The 13029-nt window shown below is 55.9% G+C and overlaps 1 protein-coding gene across 2 annotated transcripts in view; it reads left to right on the forward strand.

Moving 5' to 3' along the window:
* CARM1 (coactivator associated arginine methyltransferase 1) overlaps nucleotides 1-13029 on the forward strand; it is a 51647-nt gene that overhangs the window by 37016 nt on the left and 1602 nt on the right. Inside the window, exons 4-15 of one of the 2 annotated variants that reach the window (XM_054463935.2) lie at nucleotides 375-479; nucleotides 3452-3562; nucleotides 5138-5315; nucleotides 7665-7755; nucleotides 7954-8035; nucleotides 11182-11267; nucleotides 11464-11553; nucleotides 11996-12133; nucleotides 12218-12307; nucleotides 12393-12505; nucleotides 12609-12686; nucleotides 12934-13002. In XM_054463935.2, the coding sequence (XP_054319910.1) occupies nucleotides 375-479; nucleotides 3452-3562; nucleotides 5138-5315; nucleotides 7665-7755; nucleotides 7954-8035; nucleotides 11182-11267; nucleotides 11464-11553; nucleotides 11996-12133; nucleotides 12218-12307; nucleotides 12393-12505; nucleotides 12609-12686; nucleotides 12934-13002 (1231 nt within the window). The remainder of the gene's footprint in view (nucleotides 1-374; nucleotides 480-3451; nucleotides 3563-5137; nucleotides 5316-7664; nucleotides 7756-7953; nucleotides 8036-11181; nucleotides 11268-11463; nucleotides 11554-11995; nucleotides 12134-12217; nucleotides 12308-12392; nucleotides 12506-12608; nucleotides 12687-12933; nucleotides 13003-13029) is intronic. The other variant, XM_054463936.2, reaches the window with a different exon arrangement.

Consider the following 13029-nt stretch of genomic DNA (forward strand, 5'->3'; position numbering starts at 1 on the left):
GGCGCTCTGAGTTCTAGGGCTCTGTTCGATCCGCTTCTCTTCTTCTTTGGGGCCCTCAAGATGGGGCAGGTGGCCCCCGATGCCAGAACCCTGCCTGTGGCAAATCTTGAGTTCTCCTGGGCAGCTTCCAGGTCCAGGTGGCATCCAGCTGTTGCCATCGGCTGCAGTGATAGTGGCGGTGTCCTCCTGGGGGCTGCCCTCCGGCTTCCTGCTCCCTCTCCTGGAGCTGCTAGTGGGGCCCAGGCAGAGGGTGCACGGCCTCCCAAGGGAGGTTTGTGCCCAAGATGGCCCCTTGCTCTATCACAGGGCTGGCCAGGGCCTTGGCTGCCTCATGCCACCATGTGCCCTGTGCCATTGGTGTGTCTCTGTTCCAGTTTTATGGCTACCTGTCCCAGCAGCAGAACATGATGCAGGACTACGTGCGGACAGGCACCTACCAGCGCGCCATCCTGCAAAACCACACCGACTTCAAGGACAAGGTGAGTGGCCCACGCATGTGCCCACCTCTCTGCTTCTGTCTTTTTTTTTTTTTTTCTTTGCTCATTGATTTTATCTTTAATTTTCTCAGATTAGAAATGCATTTATCTCAGCTACTGCGGAGGCTGAGGCAGGAGGATTGCTTCAGCCCAGGAGTTTGAGGCTGCAGTAAGCTATGATTGTGCCACTGCACTCCAGCCTGGGCGACAGAGCGAGACTCTTGTCTCTTAAAAAAAAAACAAACAAACAAGGCCAGGCGCGGTGGCTCACGCCTGTAATCCCAGCACTTTGGGAGGCTGAGGCGGGCGGGTCACAAGGTCAGGAGATCGAGACCATCCTGGCTAACATGATGAAACCCTGTCTCTACTAAAAAATACAAAAAAAATTAGCTGGGCGTGGTGGCGGGCTCCTGTAGTCCCAGCTACTCAGGAGGCTGAGGCAGGTGAATGGCATGAACCCGGGAGGCAGAGCTTGCAGTGAGCTGAGACCGCGCCACTGCACTCCAGCCTGGGCAACAGAGCAAGACTCCATCTCAAAAAACAAACAAATAAAAAAAACAAAAAGCAAGAAAAATAAATGCATTTGATATATAAACTCAACACAGCATGTACATTATAGGCTTGAGAGGCCTCTATCAGTTCCCTCCAAGACAGCCGCCACCCCTCAGTATGAGGTTTCTTCTTCCAGATTTTTCACCATGCAGACATCAGCGTATATTTTACAATTATTTTGTTGAGCTGGGCAGAGTAGCTCACACCTGTCTATAATCCCAGCACTTTGGGAGGCCAAGGCAGGGGGATCATTTGAGCCCAGGAAGTTGAAACTGTAGTGAGCTGCGACTGGGGTACTGCTCTCCAGGCTGAGCCACAGTGCGAGACCCTGCCTCAAAAACAAAAATAATAAATAAGCTTTTTGATATCACCAAATAATGTGCACTCATGATTAAAAGAGAGAGAGAACACAGCAGAGCGTATGTATTCAAAAGTAGAAATCGGCCAGGCACAGTGGCTCACACCTGTAATCCCAGCACTTTGGGAGGCTGAGGCAGGTGGATCACTTGAGGTTAGCAGTTCAAGACCACCCTGGCCAACATGGCAAAAGCCCATCTCTACTAAAATAAAATACAAAAATTAGCTGGGCGTGGTGGCAGGCACCTGTAGTCCCAGCTACTCAGGAGGCTGAGGCAGGAGAATCGCTTGAACCTGGGAGGCGGAGGTTGCAGTGAGCTGAGATTGTGCCACTGCACTCCAGCCTGGGCAAGAGAGCAAGACTCCATCTTAAAAAAAAAAAAAAAGTAGAAATGTATAATGTATTCCCTTCTCATCCCATTTGCCAGAGTTTTTGGTGTCTACCTTTTTTATTTTCATTTTTTTTTATGAGATAGAGTCTTGCTTTGTCACTAGGCTGGAGTGCAGTGGCACAATCTCGGCTCACTGCAACCTCCGCCTCCCGAGTTCAAGCGATTCTCCTGCCTCAGCCTCCTGAGTAGCTGGGACTACAGGCGCACGCCACCAAGCCCAGCTGATTTTTGTATTTTTGGTAGAGACAGGGTTTCACCATGTTGGCCAGGATGGTCTCGATCTCTTGACCTCATGATCCGCCCACAGCCTCCCAAAGTGCTTGGATTACAGGCATGAGCCACTGCACCTGGCTTACTCAGGAGTTTTTGTTTTCTCTTTCTGTTTTTTGGGGTTTTTTTGAGACAGATTCTCACTCTGTCACCCAGGCTGAAATGCAGTGGCACAATCTCAGCTCACTGCAGCCTCCGCCTCCTGGGTTCAAGCGATTTTTGTGCCTCAGCCACCCAAGTAGCTGGGATTACAGTCATGTGCCACCATGCCCGGCTAATTTTTGTATTTTTAGTAGAGATGGGGTTCTGCCATGTTGCCCAGGCTGGTCTCAAACTTCTGGCCTCAAGCAGTTCATCCGCCTCAGCCTCCCAAAGTGCTGAGATTACAGGTGTGAGCCACCGTACCCGGCCTGTTTTCTCTTTTGAATCAAATGGGAGCCTGTTTTTTTCCTCCAAGTATTTTGGGGATCTCTCCATGTGGATCTGCATGGATCTGCCTCATCCAGCGCCTGGGTCATGCCCCCCTAGCATTGCTTACCGTCCCAGAGGATGGTAGGCCCTGGGCCCTGGGGAGGAGTTGTCTTGACACAAGAGTGTCTGCCCCGGCAGGGCCATCCCGAGCCTCCTCCTGGCCGCTGCGGTCTGGGAGGGACGTCCTCCGTTGGTGAAGTCCCTTTCTGCTCCCCAAGGATGGAGATCCATTTCCTGGTTCATCTGGAGCTCTGATCGGTACCCTGAGGCCTTCCCACCTGACCCCAGCTTCCCCTGCAGGCACTCACTGTGCCCAGAGCATTCATCCTTCAAAAGCTCATGCCTGTCACCACCAGGAATGTCTGTCCTTGGTCTGCTCGTGTGGAAGCAATCCCACAAATCCAGAACAGGTGGTGTGTTCTCCCAGACCCTGGCCTGGACTTTGCCATGAGTGACCATCACAGGCCAGTAGCCCTGCGGGGAGCCCAGCCAGCCCCAGGGCTTGGGCGGCTCACCTGCCCCAGCCAAGACAGGCTGCTTCTCCAGGCATGAGTCAGCATGGAGCTGGGAGACACTGCCACCAACACCTCGGGCCCCTTTCCTCCATGCTAGAACTGCGGAGGCCCCGGAAAAATGCTTTTCAACTGCCAGTGAGCTTCCAGGGGAGGCCCGTGCCTCTCACCCCAGATGATCCAGAGGCCTGCAGGCCACAGGGTTGGGGCCGAGCGGGAGCTTCCCCAGGGCTTCTCCTCCCAGAGGACTGGCCCATGGCTCATCTTGAGTTCTCGCATCATTTTGACCAAGAGCCCATAAAGGGCAAACATTGAGAGTGAAGACAGACGCCTCATGATATGCACATCCCTTATGATCACTGTCACCTCCCCATCACCGTCACCTCCTATGTCTCGCTCTCACCTCCCACTCCTCCCTCAGATCGTTCTTGATGTTGGCTGTGGCTCTGGGATCCTGTCGTTTTTTGCCGCCCAAGCTGGAGCACGGAAAATCTACGCGGTGGAGGCCAGCACCATGGCCCAGCACGCCGAGGTCAGTGGCCCGCTGGTGCTCGCCCATGAGTGCCATGCTGGCCCCAGCCTAGAGAAGCTTGGGAACCCCCAGGGGCCTGGGGACATTACTTCTGTGCTTTGCTCTCTTTGTTGTCCCCAAAACAGTCATTTCGGGGAGGGGCTTCAGGGCCTGAGATGATTTTCCCTCATGACCGGTAGTCAGGGCCACATGTCATTTCCCTGTCTTTTTTTTTTTGCACTGAAACCTTCATTCACAAAGTTCAAAACGTAAAAGCTAAAAAAGAGCAAACAGCGTGGTCTCCTTCCCCACCCCTGGCTCCCACCCCCAGCCCCATCACGAGAGAGGAGCTACGGCCACAAAGTCTGACAGAGCTGTTCCGTGGCTGTAGACGTGAGCGTCCTCTCGCACCAGCGGAGGCTGCACCCTCCATTCCCTGCTCTGCCTCACCCATGGATCTGGGGTCGCCGGGGTCGTGGAGGGGCCATCTTTGCTCTGTCTTGCCGCCGCAGAGCACCCCTGTGCCCAGCCATACCGCTGTTGCTTTAGCTGCATTGTGTCCGCAGCGACACTCAGACTCCTTCCAGGTCTTTACGTGGCCGACACTGCTGTCGTGAGCCCCTCTGCCACATGTGGTTGTGTCTGTAGGACACACCCTAGCCCTGGAATCGCTGGGTTGGGGGTGCATCCAGCTTTTCTTTGGTGGCTGTTGTGATGTCTGCTCGTCCCCCTCTTTGCAGCCACCAGCAGTTGTCAACGCAGGGTGGGGGACCTAGGAGGCCGCAGCAGGGGACGGCCCTGAAGCAGGGCTGGGGTCACAGTGAACTCTTTTTTTTGGGGGGGTCTCACTCTGTCACTCAGGCTTGAGTGCAGTGGTGCTATCCTGGCTCATTGCAACCTCCACCTCCTGGGTTCAAGTGATTCTCCTGCCTCAGGCTCCTGAATAGCTGGGATTACAGGTGTCCACCACCGCAACTGGCTAATTTTTGTATTTTTAGGCCGGGCATGGTGGCTCACACCTGTAATCCCAGCACTTTGGGAGGCTTAGGCGGGCGGATCACCTGAGGTCAAGAGTTCGAGACCAGCCTGACCAACGTGGCAAAACCCATTAGCCAGGCATGGTGGTGGGTGCCTGTAGTCCCGGCTACTCGGGAGGCTGAGGTGGAAGAATCACTAGAATCGGGGAGGCAGAGGTTGCAGTGAGCCGAGATGGCGCCACTACCACCTCCAGCCTGGGCAACAGAGTGAGAATCTGTCTCAAAAAAAAAAAAAAAAAAAATGTTTTTTTGGTATTTTTAGTAGAGACAGGGTTTCTCCATGTTGGCCAGGCTAGTCTCCCAACTTATGAGCTCGAGCAGTCCTCCTGCCTCGGCCTCCCAAAGTGCTGGGATTACAGGCTTGAGGTACCGCGCCCGGCCCACAGCGAGCTCTTAACAGGCTATGGCCAATCGCAGCCATGGTTGGGGCGCCAGCGAAGGAGGCAGAGGGGCACCCGATGGCCATGTGCGGATGGAGGCTGTCCCTTGAGAGGAGGTCTAGGGAGGGCCCCACGGCAGGAAGATGCAGGGAAGCCCACATGGCCCTGCCCGCCTGCAGGTCTTGGTGAAGAGTAACAACCTGACGGACCGCATCGTGGTCATCCCGGGCAAGGTGGAGGAGGTGTCACTCCCCGAGCAGGTGGACATCATCATCTCGGAGCCCATGGGCTACATGCTCTTCAACGAGCGCATGCTGGAGAGCTACCTCCACGCCAAGAAGTACCTGAAGCCCAGCGGTGAGCACTGCGGGGTACACAGGCCGGGCCCTTCGGTGGAGCCCCTGGCTGCCGCTGAGCCAGGCCATCAGTGCTTCAGCTCCCTGCTTGCTGTCGGTGGCCCAGGGTGTAGGGAAGCCTGGGCTTTTCCCCCGCTCCCACCCCAACTGCACTCCAGCCAGCTGTGGCTTTTGGAGCCCTGGGCCCCAAACACGGCCAGACACCCAGCTGCCCACCCGCCCAGACAGGGTACAGAGGATCTTCTGGCACCTCTGCCATCCCATGTCCTGCTCCTGCGGGACAGCCTCTGCCTGGGAGTGGGGATTGGGACAGGTTCTGTGGTCAGCAGTTCCCCAACAAGCCCTGCTCTCCTCACAGTCCAGGAGGTGGGGTGGGCGAGCATGTGTGCAAATGCAGGGGTGTGGGTGCGAGTGTACATGCGTGAGGAGGTGAGGTAGCCGTCTGGCAAGCCCATCTGTCACTTCCCATCCATGCCTCTGGGTATGGCCTCTGGTCACTGGGTGACTGTTTCTTTTTTTGAGACAGAGTTTCACTCTTGTTGCCAAGGCTGGAGTGCAGTGGTGTGATCTCGGCTCACTGCAACCTGCACCTCCCCAGTTCAAGCAATTTTTGTGCTTCAGCCTCCCGAGTAGCTGGGATTAAAGGTGTGCACCACCACGCCCAGCTAAGTTTTATATTTTTAGTAGAAATGGGGTTTCACCATGTTGGTCAGGCTGGTCACGAACTCCTGACCTCAGGTGATCTACCCGCCTCAGCCTCCCAAAGTGTTGGGATTATAGTCATGAGCCACTGTGCCTGGCCTGGGTGACTGTTTCTATTTACCCATCTGTCTTGGGGTCTGTGCAGCCCTGACGCCTGAGGCATGTGTCTGTGGCTCTTCTCATGCTAGGTACGTGCGTGTCTGAGCATTTCTGTACAGGCAAGCAGCTGTGTGCGTGTGGCGGGGGACAGGTCCCCAGCCAGGGTAGCAGCCATGGGATGGAGTGTGGGCAGCAGCAGGCTGGTGGGGCTTGTGCAGGCAGGGGCGGGGGGAAGCTTCCACTCTCGTCTCTGGCCCGCCCTGGATCCAGGCCCTAGGGTCCTGGCTGGCTGTGCTCCTGGAGGTGGGAGGTGGCGTCCCACAGCTTTGTCTCATGTCTTGGGTGTGAGTATGGGAGGCAGGCTGCTCCAGGGGCTGTGGGCCTCACTCTCCTCCTCTTCTGCCCTGATGGTGGGGATGGGAGTAGGGACAGCCCCAGCAGAGAGGGCCCCTCCTGATGGGACATGAAGCCAGATGGCAGTCAGGCTCTGTGGGCAGCTGCATGCGCCCCCCACGGCCCAGCAGCCAGCTTGCAGGGAGCGGGGAGGCCAGGCCTGTGCAAGGAGGACTCCTGTCCAGCTCAGGAAGCTCTTCCAGGGGTTAAAGGCAGCCCTCCCCTCTCCTAGTCACATGTCTCCTGGTCAGCAGGAGCCAGAGGTTCCTTCCAGGCTGGGTCACTTCCCATGGTGCCCCCAGGTCCCCCAGGGCAGAAGCCGCAGCATGTGCATCTCCCTCCCCGTTCCAGCAGCTGCAGCCCTGCAGCTCTCGCCTCGGGTACAGCCTGGTGGCGTAAGGAGGAGGCAGAGTCCCACTGATAACCTCAGGATCTCCTCCCCCATCTTGCAAGGTTGGGGGGCCCACATCCGGAGGCCAGGTGCTCCTTGGAGTAGGCGGGGCTGCGGGGCCCTGATCCTCCCTGCCGCTGGCCCTGACTCATGCGTCTACCCTTGAGTCACAGAGGGAGGCCCTGCCCTTCCCTCAGTCCGTGTGCCCAGACCAGGCAGGCCAAGTGGCCCACCCTGCCGGCTGGGTGCCTGTGCCAGAACCTAGGCAGTCCCTGTTATGTGGATTCGGCTTCCCCCACCTGGCTCTTGGTCTCAACTGAGGTCCCCAGCAGCGTTGGGGTAGCCCGGGGCCCACCACCCTCCCTCTGTCCAGAGCAACTTTGCTTTGCTTTCCCAGCTGCACACATGCACAGATGGCAGGGCCTGAGAGGCAGCGCCTGGCTACATCCCGGGCACTGCCTGCTTCCCCGTGAGTCTTTGGCAGGTCCCTCACACCTCCCAGGTCTAGTAATAGGACATAAAGATGAGCCACCGGCCTCCCAGTCTCAGGTGGAATCCGTGAGCTGGTGCAGGTCAAGTACCCGTGGTGGTGATGAAACACTGATCAGAATAGGCGCTCGGTGTCACTGTCACAGCAGTGCAGGAACGAATGGATGACAGGCTGGGAGCACCCAGGGTTGGGGGTCTTGGGGTCCTTTGGAAGCTCTGCCAGGCAGTGTGGGATGTGTCACCTGACGCCAGCACCCCTCCCTGCCCCACTCCCAGGGAACATGTTTCCTACCATTGGTGACGTCCACCTTGCACCCTTCACGGATGAACAGCTCTACATGGAGCAGTTCACCAAGGCCAACTTCTGGTGAGTGTGCCCTGGGTGTCCCGCCTGGGCCCCATAGCCTGCCTTCTCAGGGACAGCCCCAGCTCCCCAGGGAGCCTGCACTCCTCTTTTTCTGAAAGACTTGGACTAGATGAGGGCTGACTGGGAGAGAAGGCAGGGCTACCCCACCTGCCTCTTCTGCAGCCCTGACCTTGCTGTGGGGGTGGGGCCTGTCCACAGGTACCAGCCATCCTTCCACGGAGTGGACCTGTCAGCCCTCCGAGGTGCCGCAGTGGATGAGTATTTCCGGCAGCCTGTGGTGGTGAGTAGGGCCTCCAGGGCACTGCTGCAGTGATCACTTGCCATTGCTCTGCAGCTGTGCAGCCCTCAGGAAGCTACAGCCCCCCTCTCTGAGCCCTCTCCTCTGCCCTACACAGAGCTCTCTCACAGAGATTTGGGTCAAAAGCGTCAGTGCATGTAGACACTTAGCACACAGCAAACATGCAATACATGTGGACCATTATTAGATGAGGCTAAGGCAGGAGGGGCATTTAGGCTCAGGAGTTCAAGATCAGCCTGGGCAACACAGAGACACTATCACTATTTTTTAAATTAAAATAAATAAATAATAAAAATAAAAAAGAACCATTACTAGATGAGTTTATCCTTGGTGAGCGGATGTGATTTATTGATTGATTTTACTTGAGATTTTTGATACATAGATCCATGATTAAAAAATCAAAAAGAAAAAAAAGCTAGGTGCAGTGGCTCACACCTGTAATCCCAGCACTTTGGGAGGCCAAGGCGGGCAGATCACGAGGTTAGGAGATCGAGACCAACCCGGTGAAACCCCGTCTCTACTAAAAATACAAAAAATTAGCCAGACATGGTGGCGGGCGCCTGTAGTCCCAGCTACTCGGGAGGCTGAGGCAGGAGAATGGCGTGAACCCGGGAGGCGGAGCTTGCAGTGAGCCGAGATCACACCACTGCACTCCAGCCTGGGCGACAGAGCAAGACTCCGTCTCAAAAAAAAAAAAAAGTTCCGTTTTATTCTGTTTTCCCCTGCTCTTGATGTTTTTCATTCATTTTGGGAGACTCTTGGACAATCTTGGATAATATCTCTTTAAACACTACGTCTGCCCCATTCTCTTTCTCTTTCTGGGATTCCAATTACGTGTACAGTGGACCTTTTCACCATATCTCATGATTGTTACACTCTTTTCTGTCTTTTCCATCCATTGTTTTCTCTCATTTTCTTTTTCTTTCTTCTTTCTTTTTTTTTTGAGACGGAGTCTTGCTCTGTTGCCCAGGCTGGAGTGCTGTGGCATGATCTCAGCTTACTGCAGCCTCCACTTTCCGGGCTCAAGTGATTCTCAGACTCCTGAGTAGCTGGGAGTACAGGCGCTTGCCACCACTCCCAGCTAATTTTTTGTAATTTTAGTAGAGATGGGGTTTCACCATGTTGGCCAGGCTGGTCTGAAACTCCTGACCTTAGGTGATCCGCCTGCCTCGGCCTCCCAAAGTGCTGGGATTACAGGCGTGAGCCACCAAGTCCAGCCCTGCCCCCCCCAGCCCCCTTTTTTTTTTTTTTTTTTTTTGAGACGGAGTCTAGCTCTTTCACCCAGGCTGGTGTATGTAGTGGCGCGATCTTGGCTCACTGCAACCTCCACCTCCTGGGTTCAAGCAATTCTCCTGCTTCAGCCTCCTGAGTAGCTGGGACTACAGGTGTGCACCACCACACCCACCTCATTTTTGTATTTTTAGTAGAGATGGGGTTTCACCATGTTGGCCAGGCTGGTCTTGAACTCCTAACCTCAAGTGAGCCACCCACCTCAGCCTCCCAAAGTGCTGGGATTACAGGCGTGAGCCACCATGCCCAGCGTGTTCAGTCTTTTGTGATATCACTGGGGAGTGAATGAGTGAAAAAAGCAAGAAATATTTTGGTGGTATTATGCAAATTTTGTATTATGATGAGGGTGCCTTGGAAGAGGCCACAGTTTGAGAAGGTGCTGCTTTATGGTACAGCCTTCAGTAATGTTAATGCAAGCCCAGTGGTTAGCCTCATTACCAATATGCTGCTGAACCACCTGTTCGCTTTTATTGTTTTTTGAAACAGGGTCTCACTCTGTTCCCCAGGCTGGAGTACAGTAGCTCAATCACTTCATGGCTTACTTCAGCCTCGATCTCCCAGACGCAAGTGATCCTCCTGCCTCAGCCTCCCAAGTAGCTGGAACTATAGGAGTGTGCCACCATGCCCGGCTAATTTATTTTTTTTTTTGTAGACATGGGGCCTCACTGTGTTACTCAGGCTGGTCTTGAACTCCTGACCTCAGGTGATCCGCCCGCCTCGGCCTCCCAAACTGCTGGGATTATAGGCATAAGCCACTGCGCCTGGCGTTGAGCCTCTTATTAGCAGCTTTCTGCTTGGTGTCTTAGCCTCTGATGCCCTGCCTCGCTCAAAGCTCAGGAGTTGGCCAATTTCACAAGTGCACTGAGTGTGCACCGCCCACCTCACTCCTGCACTTATTTCCCTTTGCTTTGACATTACAGCCCCTTGAGTCCGAGCTGCCTTGGTAACCCTGAGCTCCCATTTTGCTTTCCCCACCCAGGGAAGCTGCTGAAAGGTCGAGGTGGCTGTTTTCTGCCCTCCCCATGGTGAAAAGGCAGAGGCCAGAAAGGGCTCCCTCCAGAAAGGGCATTTCCCTCCTTTCCAGGAGCTTGATCCCCAAAATCCTGGCCGCTCTGGTTGGTCGCCAGTGCTTCCAACAACTGGTTTATTCTTTTCTTTGGATTTTATTCGGTTTACATAGTTCACGGCAGGTGTGTTAGTCGGATATAAACATCGCTGGGAGTGGACAGCAGCACCAGTGTTGTTGTTGTTTTTAAGAGACAGGGTCTCCCTGTGTTTCCCAGACTTGATTCACACTCTTGCGCTTAAGCAATCCTCCTGCCTCAGCCTCCTGAGTAGCTGGAGTTACAGGCATACAATTCCACACCCAGCTAGCACCTAGTTCTTTAACTTGCTTTTTTGGTTAACTTGCTTAATGATTTAGCTTGGAGATCTTTCCCCATCTGTTCATAAAGAGCCTCTTCATTCTTTCTCACGTCCGCATGGTCTTTGATGGGAGAGCCATCATTGGTTTAATTAGATGGTTTCCAGTGTGTTGCTACCACAGACAATCTAATTATACATGTAAGTTTGTTGATGTGTTCATGTATCTGGAGGTTAAACTCCTGTAGTGCCAGATCTTTTATGTGGATAAACACTTGTCATTTTGAGAGCTGTCACCTAATTGCCCTCGGTGGTGTTGTGCCAGTTCACCCTCCTCGCAGCATGTCTGAGAAGAGCAAGCTAGTTTTAGCTGCACAGCCTAGAAGCTGTGGCCAGACCTGGGGGAAGGGCAGGACTGTCCCCTTCCATGCTGGCCCTGGCATCAGATGCCACATCACACCTGTGGTCTCTCCCAGGACACATTTGACATCCGGATCCTGATGGCCAAGTCTGTCAAGTACACAGTGAACTTCTTAGAAGCCAAAGAAGGAGATTTGCACAGGTACTGGCACCCACACTCCATCCTCCCAGGCCTGGCTCAGGCCGAAGGTCAGGGCCACCCCTGGCTCCCGCTGGCATCCTGCCGTCCCAGGGCAGATGGTGGGCGGGGGCCCCGGGCCTCTGTACCTGGCACCCCCTCTTCTCTCTCGGCAGCGCCTGTCTAGCTTCCCCAGCAGCCACTGCCCTTTGCCTTCCAGGATAGAAATCCCATTCAAATTCCACATGCTGCATTCAGGGCTGGTCCACGGCCTGGCTTTCTGGTTTGACGTTGCTTTCATCGGCTCCATGTGAGTGCCGCAGAGCAGCCCGTGCTGCCTCCTCCCCACTCCCAGGGCTTCCTGCAGCTGCAACCTGGCTGGGAGGGTGGAACGTGGCTCCAGGTTCCACCATCCCTTCCAATGGGAGTGAGAGCCTGTCTCGGAGCAAGAGACTGTTGTGGGTGGGGGGTGTGTGTGTGTGTGTCCCAGTGTCTGTTCCTCATGGGCCTGTGTCTGTCTCTTGGCACGTGTCAGGGTGAGTAGGGATCTCGTGGTTGCGGGTCCCTCGTGTGTACGTGTGTGCCTGCTCATGTTTGTGTCTGGGACTGCCTGGGGGCAAGCCCGTCTGCTCCAGGGTCCTAGGGGTCCCTGGCAGAGGGGGCAGGTGCTTGGGGAGGACTCAAGGCATACAAGGTGGTGGCTCCAGTGGTGGCGCTGGCCCAGTCAAGTACGTGCCTGTCCCTCTCCACAGAATGACCGTGTGGCTGTCCACAGCCCCGACAGAGCCCCTGACCCACTGGTACCAGGTGCGGTGCCTGTTCCAGTCACCACTGTTCGCCAAGGCAGGGGACACGCTCTCAGGGACATGTCTGCTTATTGCCAACAAAAGGTGCGACTGCTCTCTGGGGCTGGTGGTGGGGGGCAGGGGTCCATCTGCCAGCAGCTCATGCCGCAGCCTGCACCCTCTCCGCAGACAGAGCTACGACATCAGTATTGTGGCCCAGGTGGACCAGACCGGCTCCAAGTCCAGTAACCTCCTGGATCTGAAAAACCCCTTCTTCAGGTAGGAGGGGCCCCTTGCCTGCACAGGGGGGCGCCCCGGCCCTACAACCCCCTCGCCTCTGCCCATGGCTCTGTCTCTGCCACAGATATACGGGCACAACGCCCTCACCCCCACCCGGCTCCCACTACACATCTCCCTCGGAAAACATGTGGAACACGGGCAGCACCTACAACCTCAGCAGCGGGATGGCCGTGGCAGGTGAGCAGGGCCCGCCCCAATGCCCAGCCAACCCGGGAGGCCGCCCTCGCCGCAGGCCTGGCCCCTCTGCCTCCAGCCCTGACGTCTCGCTCTCTGGACACAGGGATGCCGACCGCCTATGACCTGAGCAGTGTTATTGCCAGTGGCTCCAGCGTGGGCCACAACAACCTGATTCCTTTAGGTGAGTGTCCCCCAGGGCCAGGGGCAGCAGGGAGCCGTGCCCAGGACTGCCCAGGGGCCGGGAAGGGCCTGTGGCGACTAGGGTCGGCCCCTGCTTGGTCCTTTCACCTTTTTCTCTTCCTGGGGGCTCTCGGCCGAGGCCCTCCGTCCTCTCTGCCTCGCTCTGCAGCCTGCTGCTGCGCATGGGCTGGGTGGCTGGGGGCGGTGACGCCGTCTCCCTTCCTTCTTTCCTCCCTCTCGCTGCGCAGCCAACACGGGGATTGTCAATCACACCCACTCCCGGATGGGCTCCATAATGAGCACGGGGATTGTCCAAGGTAACGAGGGTGGCGGGGGCAGGGCCC

This window comes from Pongo pygmaeus, chromosome 20 (genome assembly GCF_028885625.2).
Source record: "Pongo pygmaeus isolate AG05252 chromosome 20, NHGRI_mPonPyg2-v2.0_pri, whole genome shotgun sequence".
Classification (NCBI taxonomy): Eukaryota; Metazoa; Chordata; class Mammalia; order Primates; family Hominidae; genus Pongo; species Pongo pygmaeus.